The following is a 23,498-nucleotide window of genomic DNA, read 5'->3' on the forward strand; positions in this document are numbered from 1 at the left end:
AAACCTAACCAGCATCCCTGCATTCAGGCAGTGCCAGTCAGGGACACCTGCAGAGCATGCTCTACCTGGAGAAGGGGAACTTTAAAGGTGAAGCTGGCCACAGAGCAAGGGGGGGACCTTTGCTCAAGAAGAGAGGCTGCTAGAGATTGCTAAGGAGCTCAGTAGCTAGGGGAGCCCAGCCCGAGGCAATGACCCACCTTCCCTCCCTTCCCTTCCCTTCTCCCCTACCCCCCGCCTTTTGCATCAGACAGACATTGCAGCCCTGAGAGAGGCTATGGATGTCTGCTCTCTGTCTGTGCCCTGTAGCTGGACCTGAGGAGCAGTACCAGGGACTGGAGATAGTTAGCCTCTAAAAAGACCCTGGGAATGAGCCCAACTTTTGCAGGGAACAATGAGCTTACCCAGGGAGTGTGGGTTCTGGTGGGCACCCAGAGGCAAGAGACCTAGAGATGACTTCCAAGCTCAGGCTGAGAGCTGGCTCACTGCAAGTGGTGGAGAATGCAGGCATGATGCCCTATGCATGATACAAGGCCTTGAGACAGAAACAGGTTCCACATCAGCCCTTGGAGAGGGGGATCAGTCGAGGTGCACCGTTAGCACGGGTATAAGTAGATGGCAGAATGGCAACAGTTGCAGGCCAGCCAAAAACACCTGTTCCAGTGGTGGTGGACTGCCCAGCAGCAGGTCCAGTCAGCACAGCAGCAGCAGCTAAAGGAGGTTGTGACCCACCAGCAAGAACTTGAGACTTTTTCCCAGAAGTAAAAACCTGCCCTCTGCACAGAGACACCCAGTAGGCCAGAGGGAGCTCTGCCACCCATGTCAGTAAAGTTAACTAACATGGGCTCCAAGACAATCCAGTGACATTCCTTCTCACCTTTCAGAGGGTGGCATTGGTGTCTCAATGGCCTCCAGAGCACTGGGCATTAGTTTTAGCCCTCTACATGATGTGAGAGGCAAAGCTGGTGTACTGTAACCTTGACCCAGGACAGGCTGGAGACTTCTGTTGGGTGAAGACCACTATTTTAGATTATCTGGATATTAGCAAATAAACACATCCGCAGCGTTTTAGGATGGATCCCTCCCCCGAGGAGGCTCACCCCCAGGAAATGGTGCAATGATTAAAAGAGCATTGCTGGTGGTGGCTTTCTCCCCTGAAGCGCTGCAGGGATCAAGCTGCAGCGTAGGTCCTCACAGAGCAGTTTGTATCCATACCTATAGTGAGGGACCTGGCGTGGGTTCTCTGGCATCACCCTGAGTTCTTGTTGGAGGTAGTGCAGCTGATGGAAAATTTTCTGACCGCTGAAGGGTTTCTGGAGATGGGACACGTGGCCTCAGTCCATTCACCAGTGAGGGCCACTGATGACATCAGACCCCCACATGCAGCTGCTGAAACCCAAGCACAATGGGAAATGTGTACAAACCCCACCACAGCGAACTGAACTGTGAGAGGAAGACTGTGGCAAGACACAGGGCCAAGTTTGGATGAGGTGTTGCCCAGATAACCAACCATCCGGGGACACAAATGACTGAAGTGTAGCCTTTGAGCCCAAAGGTTTCCCTCGTCATCTGAACATGTCCCATGCCAGATCCCTCAGGGATAAGCTCAGTGATCTGCTATTACTGTTGGCAACAGGGGCATATGAGGAAAGAGTTCCCATTGATGGAGTGTGACTACGCAGAGGGTTGGACGGCGGAAGATGGCATGTAGTAGGACTCACACCCCCCACCCCCAGATGATCCCAGAATAGGTTCAAGGGGAGGAGGTACTGGGTCTTGAGGTGTAGCCAGACAGTGATACAAGCTGCCCTAGAAGGAAAGAAAATCAACTCAGAGAGGTCTATTTGCTAGAGTGTATACATGGAGATGTAAAGCCCATGCCCAGTCAGTGACTGGAACTAACAGTTGGGGCCCACCCTGACTCAATTAAAATTGTGCTAGCAGAGAAATTAGCATGCCCAGTGATTATAGGCTCAGACTGGCCAGCCTTTTGGCAAATCATTAATGATCTGAACCCCAGAGCAGGCCCTGGCCTGCAGTCCCCATGGACCTAGTGAGTTTGGGTAACTTTGAAGACCCCCTCTGGGATGTCCCCTGTGACCAGGGATGGCCAGAGAGATGGAGGGATGGCAGGCACTGGCTTTGGACCTTGAGACCTTACTACAAGGGGGAAGCTTTGTCCAAGAGCAGCATGACAATTCAGTCCTGAGCAGTGTCTGTGAACAGGTGGTTTCCATGTTTGGGGAGGCAGCAGATCCCTAGCACCTGGGACACTACGCCCACTTTGTGCTGGAAAAAGAGTGTCTGTATCATGTAAAAAGACACCCACAGTTGCGGGCAATAAGAACTCATTTACTGGTACCCTGTAAGTACCAAAAGGCTGTAATTCAGCTGGCACACAATATTCCCTGCATAGGGCATATAGGGAATGAGAAGATCCTGGAGTTGGGTACTGACTCACTTTTTCTGGGTTTGGGGTGCACCATGAGGTAAGGGAGTATTGCTCTTCCTGTCCTGAGTGTCAGTAGATGGCAGCTAAGAATGTCCTGAGGCTCTTTGGTCCCAATGCCCTAAGTGGAAACCCTATTTGAAAGAATAGGGATGGACATAGTGTAGAGCCTTTTAGAGAAGAGCTGCTGGGGAAACCAGTATATACATGTAGTGGTGGACTATGTCACTCCCTACCCCAAAGCGATACCCTTGCGCTTGGCTATGGTGACAGCAATTGCTTCTAAACTTATGAGACTCTCTTTGCTGAGGTAGGTTTCCTGCAGGAAATATTGACTGTTCAGGTCTCCAACTTCACCTTGCAGGTGGTGCATAAACTATGTTCTCTTCTTAAAATAAAGGCCGTGAAGACATCAGTGTGTGATCTGCAAACAGATGGCCTGGTGGAAAGGGTTAACAAGATGTTGAGATTATTGAAGCAGTTTTGTTGGGACTGAGTCTAGGCACTGAGACCACCGTTTCTATTTGCTGTGCAAGAGATACTCCAAACTTCTGTGGGTTTTTTACCCTTCAAAATGCTCTATGGATGCCAGCCCTGGGAAATCTTGGATGCATTGTGAGAGTTGGGAGGAGCAAGATTCAAACACACTTGGGGGGACCCAGTACATCATCCGACTATGTGAACATCTAAAGTTGAGCACTTTCACAAAGAAGAACCTTGTTTGGGCTCAATGGAGGCAAGAACAGGGATATAACCAAGAGGCATGAACCTTCCACCCTGGAGACAGGGTGTTGCTCCTATTACCATCATCTGAGTCAAAATTAATGGCTCGCTGGCAGGGTCTGTTTGAGGTGCTGAGACAAATGGATCTGGTTGATCCAGCAAGAGGAGGGAGACAAAAGTCTATCATTTTCAAGCCATGGGAAACATGGGAAACCCTCCTGATAGATTCCTGGCCAGTGAGCCCAGAACTAGGTCTCAATGTAGCTGATAGCCTAGAGTCTGAACTTTTACCATTAAATGAGGCCATTGCTTCTGAACAGAAGACCCAGCTGTGGCAAATGATCCAAGACTTCAGTATGGTATTCTCCACAAGCCTGGGGAGAACATACGCCATATAATATTATCTGAAGACCACACCAGGGCAACTAGTTAGAGGAAAATCCTCAGCCCTTGCCCAAGAAGATGTAGAACATGGTCTGAGTAGAAGTGCCTATGATGTGGAGAATGGGGGTCACGGAGGAGTCCAAGAGCACCTGGAGGACTCCTTTAGTCCTGGTCCCCAAAGCGGACAGCATGATCTGGTTCTGGATTGACTTTTTCGTAAAGTCAATTCCATCACAAAGTTTGACACTTACCCTATGCTGCAATGAGCTTGATCAGTTGCTAGAGCAGTTGGGCCTGGCACAGTACCTCAGCACAGTGGATCTTACAAAAGGCTATTGGCAGATGCTCCGTGTGTGCATCCTGTCAGGAGAATACCATGTCCTCAATCCCCTTTGGCCATTTCCACTCTAAAACCATGCTGTTTTGCCTGCCAGTGGCTACAGTGACTTTCCAGTGCCTGATGAATTGAATCCTTTGCCCCTACGAGCAATATGCTGCAGCTTACCTTGATGACACTGTAATTTATAGCCCTATGTGGGAAGACCACCTCAGTCATCTGAGAGCAGTATTGACTTCCCTAGAAGAGGCTGGCCTCACAGGTAAGCCTGCCAAGTGTAAATTGGCCACGACAGAAGTGATTTATTTAGGATATCAGGTAGGCGGAGGCCTTGTGAAACCATTGATGGATAAAGTCCATGCATTAAACTCCTGCCCTGCTCCATGAACCAGAAGACAGATATGCTGCTTCCTGAGCCTTCTGGGATACTATTGCTGGTTCATCCCAACTTTGCATGGATCATGGCACCCTGAGTGATCTGCTGAAGAGCAAAGACATCAAAAAAGATCCAGTAAGACAACTAGTGTGATGAAGCTTTTAGCACCCTGAAGGCGCAGCTGAGCTGGGTACCTGTCCTTGCCAATCCAGAATTCTCCCAGAACTCTTGTTCTCTATAAAGATGCAGAAACGTTGGCTTGGGAGCAGTGTTGTCCCAGGAGCTTCAGGGTAGGACTCAAATCCCTGGATTATGTGCTGATATTTGGCACTTCAATCCTATAATTCTAGGTGCAGCACCGAGCCAGAAAGGCACAAGCAAATGCAGTATTTTTGCCCCAGAAGATTGGGACTGGATTGATGCTCAGACAAAGAAACGTTTTTGGTCTTGGGGGTGGAGGGCGGGTATGTGATGGAACATGCCCCATCCCACTGACAGCAAACCTAATGAGCATCCCTGCATTCAGGAAGTGCCAGCTAGGTGCACCTGCAGAGCATTCTGTGCCTGGAGAACAGCAGCTTAAAAGATGAAACTAGCCACAGAATAAGGTGGGAAAGTTTGCCCAAGAAGAGAGGCTGCTAGAGACTGCTAGGGAGCCCAATGGCCAGGGGAGCTCAGCCCAAGGCAATAACATCCTTTTCTTTTCCTTACCCTTTGTTTAGGGCAGACAGACACTGCAGCCCTGAGAGTGACCTGTAGCTGGGCTGAGATAATTAGATTTGGTAGGATCCTGGGACTGAGCCCAACTCCTGCAGGGAGGAGTGAGAATGCCCAGGAGTGGGAGTTCCAGCGGGGACCGGGGACCAGGGGCAAGAGAGACAGAGACAATGGCAAAGCCTAGGCTGGGAGCCGTCTGACTACAGCCGGCACTGTTGTTGTTTGCATTTGCACTATCAATGTATTTTGCATGTGCTGAAACCTCATCTTACTGGTTAAAATAACTGTTAGCTTTTGGGTATGATTAAAATCAATTAATGCTTGGATCTGTAGTCATAGAAGAATAAACTCTGGATTTCTCCTGTACTCTGTGTTAGGTACTTCATGTGGTCTCCATTGCTGTAGTATCTTAATGACTTTCAGTCTTTGCTATAATTCTCCTCACAGCATCTCTGAGAATACTATTTCCGTTTTGCTCCTGGGGAGCTTAGGCACAGAGACTTGGTGAGTTGCCCATGGTCACACAGGAAAATGCTGGCAGAACAGAGAATTGAACCAAGGTCTCTTGAGTCCCAGGGTAGTGCCCTAACATCCTTCAATTGCCTGTTCTAGGGTCAACCTCCCTTTTTGTAAGAATTAGATCAAAGCCGATGTTTGATTCAATTGTATCAGATTCTAATCGCTGATTTCCTTAATGTGAGATAATGGATTCATCAACAATTTGCAATTGTTCTCTAAATTTGCATTGTTTTGATACCACATTTCTATTTGTTGTGAAACAAGAATTTAGGACTGTTCATCTCTTCAGCTGCACCTTTCTAACCTGATAAGTTAGAGGAAATTCTTCATGCAGAGACTCCTAAAATTTAATGTCAATTATTTCATTTTTCTGGCTCTAGCTATATGTAATCCATTGTTAACCTCACAGAAATAGAAAGATTCCATTTACATCATATTTTTTGTGTAATGATTAGCTGCATTCTTGTTAAAACGCATGAATAGTTGTATACTGGAGCTTGCCATCTTTCTCAGTTATCGCCATCATATCAATAGCTCATCACCAAAGTGCAGTGTTCTGTATGAAGCACAGAGTGTAAAGTATCTGAAAGTGGATTTTATTAAACTAGAGTTCCAAAAATGCTCTTCTGGAAACAACCATTCAGTATCATTTAGACATGGCTAAAACTTCTGTGAGGCTCCCCATCTGTCTAGCCTGTTTCTCAGTTTGCTTGAATTTATATTGCAATTACATCAAATTTCCACTAGATGGAAATATGCCACAACCACCCCAGAAGGTTAGAGATCCAAATAGAAGGGACATTTAACTATCAAAAAGACCTTAAAGGAAGATTGAATAAATAGTAACTGTTGGAAAGAGCAAGGCACCCAATGTATGCTGCGTAAGTGTCGGCAATAGGAAGGAAATTTGTTTCCCAGGGTTAGTTATTTGGGCTTTTTTTGTATTATATCTAGTTTTCCTGTGAGTATATTGTTTGGTTCTCTATATAACATTAACTTTTTTGCCATACATATAAATAAATTAATCTTTTACTACACCTACAAAGGGAATGACTATCTTAAATCCACCCTTGTCTTGTAACAATAGTGTGATTCAGCCCATGCACAGAGGGCTTGGGAAAATTCCACTCTGCCCTGCACATCTGTGTGTACATATTGGTAAACTGGATGATAACAGAGTTAAAATATTACAGAAATCCTCATATGAACCCTCAAGTCAAGCAAGATTCCAACACAAGAGAAAATTGATTCTCACAAATGAGAAACTGAATCAGTAGCACGTATGGGGTGGTAGGGATTATTTCTGGGTCTTCTGATGCTAAATTAGCTGAATACTGTAGGTGCAATACTAATCTGGTGAAAGATGTCCATCTCTAGGTTTGTGATTTATTGTTTGTTAGCTAAATAATAGAAGAATGTAAATCCCACACTGTGTGATTTTGAACTTAGTAATAAAAGCTCCTTATTCTTTTGGATCTATTACTGAAATATAGTGGAAAAACTAGGGTATAAATTAGAAACTTTAAAACAACTGGCTAAAGGATTCACAGAAATGAAATCTGATCAAAATTGTATTTATTATGTTAACATAATCAACCACAGCAACAAAATCTGGGAAATCTTCAAGAAAGAGTAAACTCACTGCCTGATAAATAGCTTGGGGGGTGGGAGGGAAACTAATTAAACATTATAAATTAAATACAACCTTGTCTAGTTTGGCCGGCAATTTGAGTCAATTGGATACTATAACCTATTTTTCATGTACATTATTTTGCATCACTGTATCCAATTAGTGCATTAACTCCTCACGACCTGGAGCAAAGAGCTGGGATTCTCCAGCAACTGTTTTTTTTTTTTCCCCCAAAGTTTTACACCCACATTCTTAGTGTCTGCAAAGATTTAATTTGGTTTACTTGTAAACCTGTATGTTTAGTGATTAATGCACTGAGATTGTACATGGCATGTTAAATATTTGTGAGGGAATGTGGATGTAATCTTCTAAAACTGACCAAGCATTATGTTCAGAAAATATGCTTCTGTAAAAGGACAGATTTTAAATTTATGTTAATTTAAAATATGCTCAGTTTTTAACAATACGTTACCCAAAAAGCAATGCATCTATAATAATTTTACTCCTGGAGGAATTCTGTGCCACTGTGCACGCGCAGAATTTGTCCCCTGCAGATTTCTGTGCTTTCCTACAGAAAAATGACTTTTTGAGGGGAAGCAAAGGGAAGCCACAAGAGTGGTCATGTGACCCTCCCCAGCAGTATGTTTTTGGTGCCCAGGGCAGCTGGCAGAAAGGTAAATCACTGTGGGGCAGGGGTTGGGACTGGAGAAGACCCAGCTGGTGGCCCCTACCCTGTGCCAGACTCAACTTGCTAGTCCCGGCTGTGCTGGGGAGGATGGGACTTCCTCTTCCCCTGCACAGCATCTGGGGCCAGGTCAGACCCACCCCCAGATTTCTCCCCCAGCTGCAGGAAGCTCTGCAGTCCCCCCTCCTCCCTACCACACCCATCGTTCCTCAGCTGTGGGGGGAGGGGGAAGGGGGAAGAGATCCCTGTACAGGGAGCTGTTCTCCCATCTGCCCATCCTGTGCATCCAGACCCCCTCATACTCAGACCCTCCCACCGAACCCCAGCCCTCCACACTCAGAGCCTCCCCAATGATTCCCACTCCCCCTGCACCTAGACCACCCCGACAAGTCATCCGCACCCAGATCCCCACCCCAATAACCCCCCACTCCCCCAGCATCTTGACCCCCTACTGAGTCCCCCACACCCAGACCCCCATGCTAAGCTCTATTCCCCACTCACACCCAGACTCTCCCCCCCACCCCCCCAGCCCCAACCACCTTAATCTGGATCCCCTTGCAGAGTTCCATTACTGTTGTATCCAACAAGCCCCTGTGCATCCAGATCCCCCCACACACCCAGATCCCCCACTGAGCTGCTTGCATCCAGATTGCCCCACACAGAACCTTCTCAACCCACATCTGGATCCCCCCACACTAAGCTCCTCTACACTTGGATCCCGCCATGCTGAGCCTGCCTGCCCATGCCTGGTGTGCCTGGCACAGAGGGACAGGGCCCTGGGGTGTTTCTGGGGCAGTGCCGGTCCTTGCACAGTGTCAGGATTGGGTCCACCGCTGAGTCCGTGTCCTGGGCTGGGGAGCTGTACCGTGATCTCCCACCTCTGTACAGCCACTGGCCTGTGCTCCCCAATGCCTTGCTGGAGCCTCCACATTTATTTGACAGATAAAATTAGCAGAATTTTTCATAATTTTAAAATACTGTGTGGAGAATTTTTATTTTTTTGGCACAGAATGCACTCAGGAGTAATCATAAAATTGAAACAGAAACAATTATTTTAAATCTGGTTCCTCAACACACGTAGGAATACTATATTTACATGTATATACTGAAATAGCCATACGCTAGGTACCTTTATGTGTAATATATTAATTGGAGTCAAGAGTTAATTCTTGAAGTAGGGGTTGATTACGTGATAGGCTGACAGTGAGGATGTAATGACTGAAGTCAACTTTTGAAGACATTTTTACCCACCTAAGGCACCCTTTTCAAGTCAATGGACAATTGGTTTTATGGGGGAAAAACTGTTAATTAAAAGCTGTAATAAATCATATGTTTTACAATGAGTAATTCTTCCTTCCTCTTTTCATATCCTCTTGTTCCTTCGCTCCTCTTTGTTCAGTGGAATTTCTTACCTGCAAACTGCAGTGCCAACCTGGTTCCCTGCTGAGATGCATTAATCTGTGGATTTAGAACTGGCGGCTGCAGCATGTATTCCAGCATGCAGAGCTCCAGATACTCATTATATGTCTTCCTGGTGTGCTGCACATAAGTATGTTTATTTAAAAAGGAGAGAAAGTGGAAATTCATGCAAAGTGCATTAATATTTAGTTGTATTAAAATTGTTATGCCCATGCACTTCCTTTCCCCTCCAATCATATTCCCAATCTCAGACTTAGAATAGGTTCTTCCGCACCTTTGACTAATTCATTTTTAAAGTGAACGCTGGCTGCTGGTGCTGTTGTTAATGGAATGTTCCCCAGATGTATGCCTTCCTGTCCTTCCAGGTGGCCCTGAATCTCTCTCCTCTTATGGGTGATTATCTCTCTCTCTTGCTGTGCTCATGGCTGGCTGTGGATCTTTAGTCTGGGAGACGGTTATAGATAGCAAGAACTATGTTTCTTTTGAAGATTTACATCAGCCAGTGCTTCATCTTGATGCTTGCCTCATCTATTTTCCTTATTATATCCTTTTATTTAAAACTACAAGTGGATCCCACAGTGGTGTCAACAGAATGCTTTTGCTTGCAATATGCAAGTTGAGGAAAAATACCGGGAGGGCCAAAGGGGAACTGGGAAGCACTCTTATTTATTTATTTTTTTAAAATTCTTTTGGAAAACTAATCTTAACTGCACTAATTTTAAAATGGCTGTATTTGAAGAACCATCCTAACCATGCTTTAAAATTAAGATTCAGAACAAGTTGTTGTGCTGTAATTCCTAAGCAATTGATTTTTGTTGTCAACTACTAGTGCTATTTATTAATATGCAAATAAGAGCAATCTGTCATACATGTTTATGGCTTAAAATTTCAGACCTATTCTTCTAAAAAAGTGTTTGATTGAACTGCCAAATCCTCATTACATAACTGATCCTTCAAATTTATGTTGGAACTGTTACTGTACCTGAATGAACTTGGTGACTAGGAATTTAGTTTTTAACATTATTAATTCCAACATAAAATTATTGGCTAATATTTTCAAAGCAGCTCTTAGGGTTCAGTTCATGTGTTTTCCTGTCCTGGGAAAAAAATGGAGATTTTGAAAAATTTCACATCCCAATTTGTGACCCGGTCTAAATCTCAAATTTTCAGAGACCTGGAGAAAAGAAAATCAGTTTGGGTCTATCAAAATGTATTATTTTGAAAATTTCAGAAGTGTTTCATTTTGATGTTGATTTAAAAAAATGTTTTATTATAAAATTAGCCTAAATTTGAAAATGAGTATTTCTTTTGAAACAAAAAACTGGAAATTTTCACTTAAAATGATAAAATGGGATGTTTTGAATAATTTCAAAACTTTTTTTTCCAAAGCTTTTTTTGAAATGAGAAATTTTTTGAAACTGTGCCCTTCCTGTGAATAGCTTTGGTTTTGATGGATCAACATTTTTGGTGAAAAATGTTTGGTCAAAAAATGACCAAGCTCTGCTAATGAAATAATGATGTGTGTCTAAGGTCCTGATCCTGCCCCACTGAAGTCAGTGGGCACAGGATAATTCCTCCGTATCTTTTAGACGTCTTTGAAAATCTCAGTCATTTAATATTGAAATCAAAGGACACTGCCGTGGGAGGGGTACGTGTGTATTACTATCCCCTCCTTTCCTCCCTCAATCCCCCCTCCCTTTGAAATGGCCCTTTGGACTTTAGCAACATTAAATGAAAATTAGTTTTCCTAACTGTTTTTTCCCATTTTATTTAATTTAGTTTTTGTCTAGAAACCTGGGCTGCTGAAATAGTTTTGTTTTTTTTTGTTCATGTGAAGGTATTGTATGTAGTGGAGAAAGATGCACAAATATTAAATGCTTTTTGAAAATGGATATAATATAACAGGAAAGGAGTTGAACGTTGGACCTTGGAGCCATAATGTTGTTCTATTGCAGCGAGGCAGGGTCTGATACTTTGCTTTCCTAAATATAGAAGAATGTGAACATGATTTTGTTGGTATTTTTTCTTTGCCTTCTCTACAGGAGAGATCAAACACATTTTAGAAAATGAACTTCAGATTCCTGTATCGAAAATGTTGTTAAAAGGCTGGAAGACTGGAGACCTAGATGATAGTGTAAGTTTCCTACAGTTTCATCAGTTAAATTATTTAAATGTTGAAACCAATAAGTGCTTGAAAGTCAGCATAACAAACACAAGGACTGTTGATTTCTATGTTGTTTTGATTCTAGTAACATTATTAAAGAATCCGTTTGCTTAAAATGTTGCAAGTGGAATTATGCATTATTTGCCCCAACTTCCGTTATCCTGTTGATAGTATTTGCATGTACAGTCTGATATTGGTACCTGTAAAATGCACATTATTAAATTAGCAATAAAATAAAGAATTCTCTCTTCAGGCAAAATTCTTGGCTATACCGTTGTTTGTAAATATGTATCAACAACTTAATCGGGAAAAACTGAACTCTGAAATTTAAAAACAAACATTGATTAATCAGGAAATGTTCAACTCACACATAAAATGGAAAAAAAATCCCAAACAAACAAAATGATTGGACAGTTAAGAAATAACAGAATTCAGTTTTCCCAGTCAACTGTAACTCTGCATGTGTTTTTTTTTTTCACCACTCTCCACCCAAATTTAAGATAACGCTACATAGACTGTGCAGCTTTAAACATTGGCAACATGTGCCGTGTACCATGCTGAGCAGGATATATGTAGTGGATGGCTATTGCATACATTGTGCCACAAACATGATCTCTGATTATCCTCCAGTTCATCTTCCATTGCCAAGATGGCAGCACCAATATTTTAAACCTCCTATGTATACAAACCAATGATCTAGACTTGCATCCCACCTTAATTTGCACGGTTGGTGTGAAAAGAATAGACTTCTGTAAACCAATTTAGCTACCTATATAAGGGATAAGTTTGTACCGCTGTTCGTTTATTGGTTTCAGAGTAAAGTTGGTTTATTGGTTTCGTTTATTGTTCTTCTTAGCCTAAAGGAGCTGCTGTTTTGTCTGCCTGTCTGTGTTTTAGAAAGGATTCTCCTACAAGTGTAGTAGTTTTTGCTATGGCAGTTCAAGGAATTATTTTCAATATATGTATTCTAACTAATTTTAAAAAAATCAATTTTTTAAAAAGCAAATGATTAAAAAAAACTGCATAATCTACAGTTCTTGAACAAATGTTGTTTTTTTTCGCAGACTGTTTTAAAAACTCTACACTTACCAAAAAATAACAGTCTTTATGTTCTAACACCTGATCTTCCACCACCTTCTTCAAGTAACTCTGGGTAAGGCTCTTTGTCATACATTTATGAATATGAGCTTAGATGGTGCTTTATTTTATTTCTATGGAAAAACTGGGGTAAACGTTCGAAAGCGCATCTGCCAGGCCTCTACTTGCATGCCTGCAAAACTGAGTGTGCACTTACTGCATCTGCACTCAGTCGGTGCAAATGCTTTTTAATGTTTAAACAGTGGTGCAAGTAGAATTTATTTCTTACCGGTACGCTGAGCTGAGCATAGGTGAGTCATGGGAGGGACACTCTCCAAGTGGCCCCCCCCCCCACGTGACTCCTCCCCAGGGAGGGGGCCGGGGGGGCTCTGTCCTCCTGCTGCGCCAGATACAGGCTTCTGAACCACAGGGCTCTTTGGAACTGCAGCGCCGAAAGGAGCAGATGCAGGAGCAGCATATGGGACTACTGGGCAGCCCCATGCAGGCAGCTTCTCCGGCACAGCTCTACCACCCCCAGCCCCAGCCCTGTCCTCTGGTGGGGGGTATACAGACAGGAGGTGCAGCTGCGTGGAAGGGCTGGAGGTGAGACTGCAGGGGCGGTACAACTGCGCCGGAAGAGCTGCCGGCGTGGGGCCACCCAGCAGCACTACGTTCTGCTCCTGTGTCTTTCCAGTACAGTGTACCGGCAATAAATTTCTTAATGGTATGGTGTACCGTACTGCCCTACTTGCACCACTGTGTATAAGTCTTAGGATTTACAACCTCAAAACCCATTTATTGAAAAGAAATTTTGCAAACACAAATTCTCTAACTCTCATCTGCCATAAGGTTAAACTGTATAAAGTGTATGCACAGATTTTTGCTACTGCTAAGTGTGGATGATGTATAATGAATGCAATTTTTGTGCCCACAATAGTGGATGCTGGCCTTCAAGGATTTATCACATGATAGCAGTTACTTTAAACATAAATATCTAAAAATCCTTATCAGGTCACCAGCAGTTCAGCCATGTTCCTTTCCAAATGGTTAAAGTGTTACACAATGCTGCCCTCTCCTGTTGGACTTGTGGATATTTGAGTGCACGTAGACATGCTGTACAATTCTCTTCAATTAAAGGAAATTTAAATTCTCTTCCATGTTACACTTGAGTGTTTTAAATCCTCAAATAAAAACCTACTATGTTAAAATAGCTTAATGAGACATCTGTGGATTTTGAAAATAAATTATTCCCTGAGAAGTGAAATGTAATTCTCACTGCCATAAATTAATATTGGCCAGACGTGATGACTGAGGCAATATCTTTTGTTAGACCAGCTTCGGTTGGTGGGAGAGACAAGCTTTCAAGCTTATGCAGAGCTGCATTTCTTCAGCGTGCTCGGAGTGCCACAACTAAACGCAAGGTGGAACAGATTGTTTCGCATAAGTACTGTAGTTGTTATTCTTATACTTTGATTGCCAAAAATTGGAATTGATATTTCTTTTTTTTCAAAATGTAGAATGATGCATGTAACTAGTAAAAACCTGTCTGAAATGGGCCATCTTGATTATCACTACAAAAGGTGTTTTTCTTCTGCTAATAATAGCTCATCTTAATTAACTAGCCTCTTAGAGTTGGTGTGGCAACTTCCACCTTTTCATGTTCTCTGTATGTGTGTGTGTATATATATATATATATATATCTTCTTACTATATGTTCCATTCTGTGCATCTGATGGAGTGGGCTGTAGCCCACGAAAGCTTATGCTCAAATAAATTTGTTAGTCTCTAAGGTGCCACAAGTATTCCTGTTCTTTTTTTAGTAAAAGCCTAGTTACCATTATTACATTGCCACTTGGGGGTGCACAGTAATTGAGTCTAATAGCTATAATTGTAGTCCAGAGGTGGGCAAACTACAGCCCGCAGGCCACATCCGGCTCACGGGAACGTTCTGCCCGGCCCCTAAGCTCTTGGCCAGGGAGGCTAGCCCCCAGCCCCTCCCCCGCAGTCTCAGCACGCCGCATTGCCGGTGCTCTGGCCCGCCGCTCCTGACGGGCAGCGCAGTGGCATGGCTGGCTCTGGCGTGGTAAGGGAGTGGGGAGTCCCAGGGGCAATCGGGGACAGGGAGCAGGGGGCGGTTGGATGGGGCAGAGATTGGGTGGGGCGGAGGTCGGGGTGGGGACGGTCAGGGGACGGGAACAAGGGGGGTTGGATAGGCGTGGGAGCCCCGGGGGGGCCTGTCAGGGGTCGGAGGTGTGGATGGGGTCAGGGCAGTCAGGGGACAGGGAAGAGGGGGGGCTGGATGGGGGTGAGGTCTGGGGGGGGCAGTTAGGGGCGGGGGTCCCAGGAGGGGGCGGTCAGGAAACAAGGAGCAGGTGGCGTTGGATGGGTTGGGGATTCTGAGGGGGGCAGTCAGGGGGCGGGAAGTGGGAGGAGGCAGATAGGGGGCGGGGTCCAGGCTGTTTGGGACGCACAGCCTTCCCTCCATATAGTTTTGCAACCCTGATGTGGCCCTCGGGCCAAAAAGTTTGCTCACCCCTGTTGTACTGTAACCAAAAATCAAGCAAGTAGACACAGTTGAATTGGGACCTGAGCCACATGTTGCAGCTTGTTTGCAATTTATTTTAATAGTCTTAAGAAATCTAACCTAACCTTGTAAGTGGATAGAAGAACTTTGGACTCTCTGCAAGAGAGAGTTGCCAACACAGTCATATCACTGAGGATAATGATTAAGAATCAATTGGAAAAATAAGTCTTGTATCTTAACTACTAGTAATATATATTCCAATATTATCATAAGGCATTTGCTCACAAAAGTCTGCTTCCCAGAGGCAATGAATAATACCCTGGCTTGAATTTAAAAGTCAAGGGAGTTAGGTACTCAATTTGCATAACCTTTCAATGGGAGTTGGGTGCTAATTCCCCTTCCATCTCAGCATCTATACGGTGTGTTTTCATACTGGTATTTTGGTGGTTGTGGTGCTTAAGAACTGGATTGAGCAGTGATTTAAGGCTCCCAATTAAGCATTTAAACTAATATGATAAGTGTAAAGCAGCTTCAATGTTGGGGAGGAAAAGGGTTAGAGGGTAGAGAAGGAATGAAAAATACAGGTTTGTACATCATCTTTAAAAATCTAAAGATTAATTCCCGTCCTTTCCTCACCCTTTTATGGATTGATATAGAGATATTCCTGTTTAGTTTGAGGGTTCAGTCATGTATCGTTGGAAGTTGGTCATGCACCACAAAGTATCATATCCAAAATGCCTATTAGAAAATAGCTTTAGCTATTGTGTCCAGAGTTGAAGTCAGTGGGACTACTCACGTGGTTAAAATTAGGTACGAGCTTAACTAATGTGCTGAATCAGAATCTAGAGCCTTAGAAGCTTGGGGCTAGGTTACATGAAAGACTGCCTTTCCTTGTGGTATAACGCCATAGCTGTGATAAGTAGAGGCATTCGTACGGGAATGTCCTTGCAGTTTGTTTTTTTTTTTAAAAAGTGGGGGCGGGGACTGTTAGTAATATATACTCTGTGATAGTTTGTGAACTTTCAGAATGCTCTTCACTTCATTGGACCACCAGAGTCAGACTTGTTAACCTTTTGGACATGGCAAAGCTCATCTATTTTAGAAGTGCAGGCATTTGGACAAGCCACACAGTGAGGGGTGAAAAAAGAGGCTATGTTAATATGTATATTAGAGTTCTGTTTGATGGTAGCAATTACAGTTCTAAGTGCAAGGGCAGTGAACAGTTGTGTACATGCAGATAGTTTGAAAAATGGTTACATTGTGGAAAACTTTCAGTCTTGAATTTTTGAAAAAATCTTTCACCAAGTTTATAAGCTGCTGCATTTCAATCAGTTTAGAAAATTCAGATCTTTTTGACCAGTTCTGGTTGTATTATTGAAAATTGTTTAATGTTGTAAAGATGCCCAGAGCTTGAGATGGCTGCTCCACTTTAAAATTGTATTTATTGTAATTGAAATAAAATAGAGTTTAAAGGGATACTTATGAGTTCTGAGTCCTCTTTTATATTTTGGAGGAAAATGATGTGATCATAATATTATGTGACCACTTGATTTGAACGCTTTAAAAATAATATCGCATTGCTTGGTAAAATCAAGGTTTATTGTTGTCACAACTTCACAGTTTAAACTTGTTGCTCAGTGGGAATTAGTTCTGGGTATTTTAAAAATAAATTTGGAAGCTTTGGGATAGTAAATGATGATTAATTAGTGGCTACTTCAGGGAGATGATCTAGACTTCAAATCATCCACATTTAAGTCATAAATTCTAGATGAAAGGGGAAGCTTGCCACCAATTAAAGCATCAATGGAGATCAAAACACATTTAATTGAAGCAATGTACCAAACCCAGTTACACTATTTATTGCCTACTGTTAGGTCAGTGACAATTCAGATTAGTTTGACAGCATCCCTCTTTTAAGAAATACAGGTAACTTCTATCATTAAAATGGACATTAAGAAACTTTGTCACTTATTCATGAAATCCATCTGGATAGTGATCTATCTATATAAGGTACTTATATGGTAACTGTTACCATAGTGTCTGTGCACCTCAAACTCTTTAATTTATTTATCCTCACAATACCCCTGGGAGGTAGGGAAGTGCTGTTATCCTCATCTTACAGATGGGGAACTGAGGCACAGAGGTTAAATGACTTGCCCAAGGTCGCACGGGAAGTCTGTGCTAGAGCAGTAACTTGAACTCAGATCTCCCAAGTCTTAGACTAGCATCCTTACCACTGGACTGTCCTTTCTGTCTGTCTCATCAATTACATTCCTGGTTTGTACTAGAGATAAATAATCATAACGTATAATAGCTTTAGAGTAGGGCTGTCAAGTGATTAAAAAAAATCAATCACGATTAATCGCACTGTTAATAATGGAATACCATTTATTTAAATATTTTGTATGTTTTCTACATTTTCAAATATATTCAATTCATTTAAAACACAGAATACAAAGTGTATAGTGCTCACTTTATATTTATTTTTTATTACAAGTATTTGCACTGTAAAAAAACCCAAAATAAATAGTATTATTCAATTCACCTAATACTGGTAGTGTAGTGCAATCTCTTTATCATGAAAGTTGAACTTACAAATGTAGAATTGTGTACAAAAAAACCCCTGCATTCAAAAATAAAACTATGTAAAATTTTAGAGCCTGCAGGTCCACTCTGTCCTACTTCTTGTTCAGCCAGTCGCTCAGACAAACAAATTTGTTTACATTTGCAAGAGATATTGTTGCCCGCTTCTTGTTTACAATGTCACCTGAAAGTGAGACCTTACAAATGTTTAGCATATCGGGCACATAAATATCTTGCAACGCCAGCTACAAAAGTGCCATGCAAATGCCTGTTCTCACTTTCTGGTGACATTGTAAATAAGAAGCGGGCAGCATTATCTCCTGTAAATATAAACAAACTTGTTTGTCTTAGTGATTGGCTGAACAAGAAGTAGGACTGCGTGGACTTGCAGGCGCTAAAGTTTTACATTGTTTTGTTTTTGAGTGCAGTTGTGTAAGAAAAAAATCTACATTTGTAGGTTGCACTTTCATAGCAAAGAGATTGCACTACGGTACTTGTATGAGGTCAACTAAAATATTTTTTTTGTTTATCATTTTTACATTGCAAATATTTGTAATAAAAAATAATATACACTTTCAATTCTGTGCTGTAATTGAAATAAATATACATGAAAATGTAGAAAAACATCCAAAATATTTAATAAATTTCAATTGGTATTCTATTGTTTAACAGTGCAATTAAAACTGCGATTAATTGCAATTAATTTTTTAAATCACGATTAATTTTTTTTAGTTAATTGCATGAGTTAACTGTTATTAATTGACAGCCCTACTTTCCAGTAATGTGGTGGTTCAAAAATCTGAGATTTGACATAAGTCATTTGACACACGTGTCCTCCTTCAAGGAAAGAATCTGACTATAATTCTACAAGCTCCCACCTTGTTCCTGTTCTTGACATCAAGGGTCCTTCCATCTCCTGTGTGGTGTATACACAGCTTCTCCTACAATCATACAGTTTTCCTGATCTAACCTAATCGTCAAGATTGGCTGAGTCATCTAAACAGCTCCACTGATCAGAGCAAGTATCTAAACATTACAGCGAAGTGGTTGAACAGTTTAAACAACAAAATCTCCAAGATTTCTGTTCTGTTCTCCCTCAATTTTTATGCCTCGCTCATCACCATAGTAGTATCTGAGTGCCTTCCAGTAGTGCATTAAGCAGTATGACTACACATCTGTCATGTGTTTGTTCTCTCATCCTCTCCCTTGAGGGAGAAGCATGAGCAGCAGTGTGTCTTGTTTTGATAGTGTCTTTGTGTGTGTGTTTGTGTGTCTGTATAAAATACACACACACCCCTCTGTTGCTATGTGCTTATATTAGAGAAGATAAGGTTTAAGAAATGTGCTTTGCTTTTGAAGTGGAAAGTGGTGAGGTCAGGTGGTCCTTAGTTCTTGGGGCAGTTTGTTCCAGTGTCTTGGACTGCCCTTAGAGACAGTTCTGTCTCCTGCACAGATGAACTGTGTCTTATGTAGAGAGTTCCGTTGTGTCAGAGGAGCAGAGTTCTCAACCACGCTTTTTGTCCCAGAGCTTTAAATGGTCTTTTAGCTATCCTGGGCCCAGGTCATGGAGTGGTTTGAAGAGTTCAATCTATTTAGCATAACAAAGAGAAGGTTAAGGAGTAACTTGACTACAATATAGAAGTATCTACATGGGGAACAAATATTTAATAATGGGCTCTTCAATCTAGCAGAGGAAGGTATCATATAATCCAATGGGCGAAAGCTGAAATTAGACAAATTCAGAGTCGAAATAAGGCATACATTTTTAACAGAGTAATTAACCATTGGAATGACTGACTAGGGGTTGTGGTGAATTCTCCATCACTGACTATTTTTAAATCAAGAGGGGGATGCTTTTTTAAAATATATGCTCTCTAGAAATTATTTTTGGGAAGTTCTGTGGCCTGTGTTATACAGGAGGTCAGACTAGAGGATCTCAGTCGTACCGTCTGGCCTTAGAATCTATATGGACCAAGACTTTGAACTTGAGTCAAAATTCTGTGGGAAACCAGTTTAGAGAATGGAGGACAGGTATGATATTTTTGCAGTAACCGGTGTTGCTGAGAAGTGCTGCTTCATTCTGAACTAGTTGGAGTTACCTAAGTGCTGAAGGCTTCATATCCGGGTATATAGCTTTGCTGTAATCTAACAGAGAGGTGATGAGAACATGAATAACTGAGGCAAGTTCTTCGTCTGTCAGAATGGGATGGAGTTTCTTAGCCAAGCGGCGATGGTAGAAAGTTTTACTCATGGATGCTATTATCTGAGAGCTTAGCATCAGCAAGGAATCCAACAGGATTCCTAGAACATAGGCTGAATTAATCAGTTGTGTATCTTCATCCAACAGAGACAGCAGTGTATTTGCAAGCTCTTCAAAATACTCCCCTCTCCCAGTCAGCATCACCTATGTCTTGTTCGGATTCAGCTTCAGTTAGCACTTATTCATCTAAGCCACACTGGTCCACCTTGGTGGTAGTGGCATGGTTATATGTGGTGAAGGATATGTAGAGTTATGTATCTTCTACATGTTGCTGACACTTGAGTCCATGTTGTCTGACCATTTCACATAGTGATTGAAACGGAACGTAGAGTTCCACAAGGATCTATTCTCTCTCTCTCTCTCTCTCTCTCTCTAAGTGAGGGGCCTTCTGGTAGAGGTGCAGTTTCTCATCACTGCTCATTGGGTGCATCCCTCCAGGAAGGACTCAAATCATTTTAGTGCAAAGCCCAGGACCCCACTGCCTCTCTCAAGTGAAACAGCAGTATTTCATGATCCGCAGTGTCGAATGCTGCAGAGAGGTATAGGAGAATGAGAATGGATATCTGTCTTCTGTTTGTTGACAGGAGATCATCCATCAGTGCCACTAAGATGATTTTGGTTCCATGTCCTGGCCTGAATCCAGAATGAGCAGTTTTAGAATGTTAGCTTCAGTTAGATGAGCTTGTAGTTGCCCTTTTTGCTAGCTTCCCTGTGAGCTTGCCCAGGAGTGGGAGGTTTGACACTGGGTGGTAGTTGGCTAGGACTGAAGTATCCATAGTGGGTTTCTTCCGTGTTGGTTGGACTACTGCATGTTTGAAGGAGGAAGGGAAGATTCCTTTTCTGAATGAGGTATTAGCTATTTCAGTCAGTTGTTCATGACTCTCTTTCACAAGCCAGGAAGGGTATTGGTGGGTTTCACAAATCTTTGGTTGAGACTACTTTAGGGAGTCCAGAACTTCTTAAGGAGTGAATGTGCTGAACTCTGGGAATGCAAGTGGTTGTTGGTTGGTGGGCATAGGCAAAACGTATTCATGCTGTTTGAGATGCCTTCCTGAATGTGCATAATCTTTTCAGCACAGTAGAATGATATTTCTCATTCTTTGCAGCACTTGGTACTCTGCTCTGATGCAGGCTGTAGGCATTCAGGATTAGGGCGGTAAGACCACGTTGTTAGATAACTCCTTGGGGTGGAATTTGGCAGCCTCAGTGGAGGCTAATAGGACAGTTTTCTTGGCCTGCAATAAAGCCTCAGTATAGGCTTTAAGGAGTTTGTTTCATCAGATCTGAATCTACAACCATTCATGGTGTGCTGGATATAACAACAACAAAATTTTAAGTCAACAAAGGCACAATAAATTACTACTCAATGTTGATAAAATCATGGATAAAGGTTATAGTTTAGCCGTAGAATCATTTTGTGGGATGAGATTTTATTAGACTAGCGGTATGACGGTTCTAATCACAATTTTAGATTTGATGGAAATCTCAGAATTGATCCTTTGAAAGAGGTCGGGAAACATTTTTTTGTTAGAAGTTGGTAACAACTTTTTCTGACATAATTTGAACCTGCTGATTTGGAAAATGGTTGTTACCAAGCTGAATTCTGACATTTATACTCTCAAACTTGCAAATAAAGTGTGGTCACCAGAAATGTTCGATACACCAACAGAAAGTGCATGAACTTATCAGCAAAATCAAACTGTTTAGCACAATTCCTTTTCAGTCTATTAAGAACAAAATAGTTTTAACACCTGTTGCACCCTAATATTCAACTTTTTATAGCATTTGGTCAACCTTAGTCATAATATGAGAAATAAGTTAATAATGACATAGAAGTTATTTTTCCTGTATATGTAAAATCATTTTCTTGCATGTTTAGTGTTTGTTTTATAGTACAGAGTGCTTTGTTGTTAGAATAGAATTAACAGAAGTGGTAGTGGTGACATTTTTTACAGATACAGCACAATAGTTAGATGAGGTGGTGGTTTATGACACTGGTATTGGTTACAGGAGCCTGGTTACACTTGTATTGGTCACAGGAACTCCATGCCAGTTTTTTATATTCTCTGCATTATTTGCCAGTAATCAAGTGAAGAAGATATGCACGAAGCAGGTGATTGCATAGAAGAAGGGAGGCAACATTCATAAAAAAATAAACTGCAAGATGCTGAATACAGAGAGGCCATTGATAGAACTGAGTCCATCTTTCATTCAGAAAAGACAGCATTAGTTGTGCAGCACAGTCATTGATGTGTCCAATACACTGAAAAAGGCAAAAACCAGAGGTTGCAGAAAACAAGTGCATTTGCATCCAATGTATCATGTGTGGCAAGCTGTAGTCATCCCAGTATAGATATGAATGTTGTAATACAAGATGGTTCTGTTTAGTGAAACCTATGGATTGGAGGCTGCTGCATGTTTTGTCAAAAAGTATGCGTCAGACAGAGACTCATTTCTGTAACTACATTGAAGATGAGCGAACAGATAATGAAGGCAGCTGTATTTGACCACATTATGTATTTGCATTAGTTATGAAGGAATACTAAAAGTGAACATAGCCCAACAGAGAAAACCCTACTAACTATGGATACTGAGAAAGGTATTATTGTTCTCTCATCCTGGTTCCCTGTACAGCCAACAATATTGACATAAATGATGCTTCTCATCATTCTGTGCAAAACAAGTCACTGCTTGGCAAAGAGGACCTGCCCCTGATGTGATGCTGAATGGTCTAAAGCCATCAGACAACATCCACTCAGTGTTCCTAAATACAGTTGACACAGACATACCAGCCGATGCAAGAAATAGTAAAACTAAACCAGTATTGAGGGACCATATTTGCAAACAATGATACTCTGGATCTGAAGAAAACTGAAAAACTGCTATGTGGGCAACTGCGTCTGATATGGCCTTCATCATTAAACGTCAAAACGAGAACCCAGAATGTGGATGGACACATTTCAACCAATTGCACATGTGACGGGGCAAGGCCAGATGGCTATAGAAAAGTAGTGGGAGACAGATACATTAGCCCCAGGCTAACCAAATCTCTGTTACCAGGATAAATAAATGGCAGCTGCTCCAGGTCAATTAAGACACCTGGGGCCAATTAAGATCTTTCCAGAAGGCAGGGAAGATAGCTAGGTTGATTGGGACACCTGAAGCCAATTAGGGGCTGGCCAAAACTAGTTAAAAGCCTCCCAGTTAGTCAGTTGGGTGCCCGTATCAGGAGCTGTAGGAGGAAGCCACGCTGTTGGAGGAATTAAGCAGTACAAACCATATCAGGTGAAAGGAAGGAGGCCCTGAGGTAGCGGTGAAAAAGATATTGAGTGGGGGCTGCTGTGGTGAAGTGGCCCAGGGAATTGTACACGTTCTATTTCCAAAAAGTCAGCTACCATAGCTGCTACTATTAGGGTCCCTGGGCTGGAGCCTGGAGTAGAGGGCAGGCCCAGGCTTCCCCCTCCCCTCTCTGATTAATAACTGAGACTGGGAGACAACAGAGACTGTGCGAGGGAGGGTGGCTTTTCCTCACCTCCCTTGCTGGCTTATGATGAAAATGGCTCAGTAGGCTGTGACCTTTGCCCCTAGAGAGAGAAGGACTTCGTGAAGGGTCACAGTGAGCCTCCGAGGCTAGCGAAATCTGCCAGGAAGCGC

The 23,498-nt window shown here is 42.4% G+C and overlaps 1 protein-coding gene across 2 annotated transcripts in view; it reads left to right on the forward strand.

Moving 5' to 3' along the window:
- FAF1 (Fas associated factor 1) overlaps positions 1-23,498 on the forward strand; it is a 309,253-nt gene that overhangs the window by 90,675 nt on the left and 195,080 nt on the right. For both annotated transcript variants that reach the window (XM_073357756.2, XM_073357758.2), the window contains exons 5-6: positions 11,279-11,370; positions 12,465-12,553. In XM_073357756.2, the coding sequence (XP_073213857.1) occupies positions 11,279-11,370; positions 12,465-12,553 (181 nt within the window). The remainder of the gene's footprint in view (positions 1-11,278; positions 11,371-12,464; positions 12,554-23,498) is intronic.

The sequence above is a fragment of the Lepidochelys kempii genome, chromosome 8, assembly GCF_965140285.1.
Source record: "Lepidochelys kempii isolate rLepKem1 chromosome 8, rLepKem1.hap1, whole genome shotgun sequence".
NCBI classification, from domain to species: Eukaryota; Metazoa; Chordata; order Testudines; family Cheloniidae; genus Lepidochelys; species Lepidochelys kempii.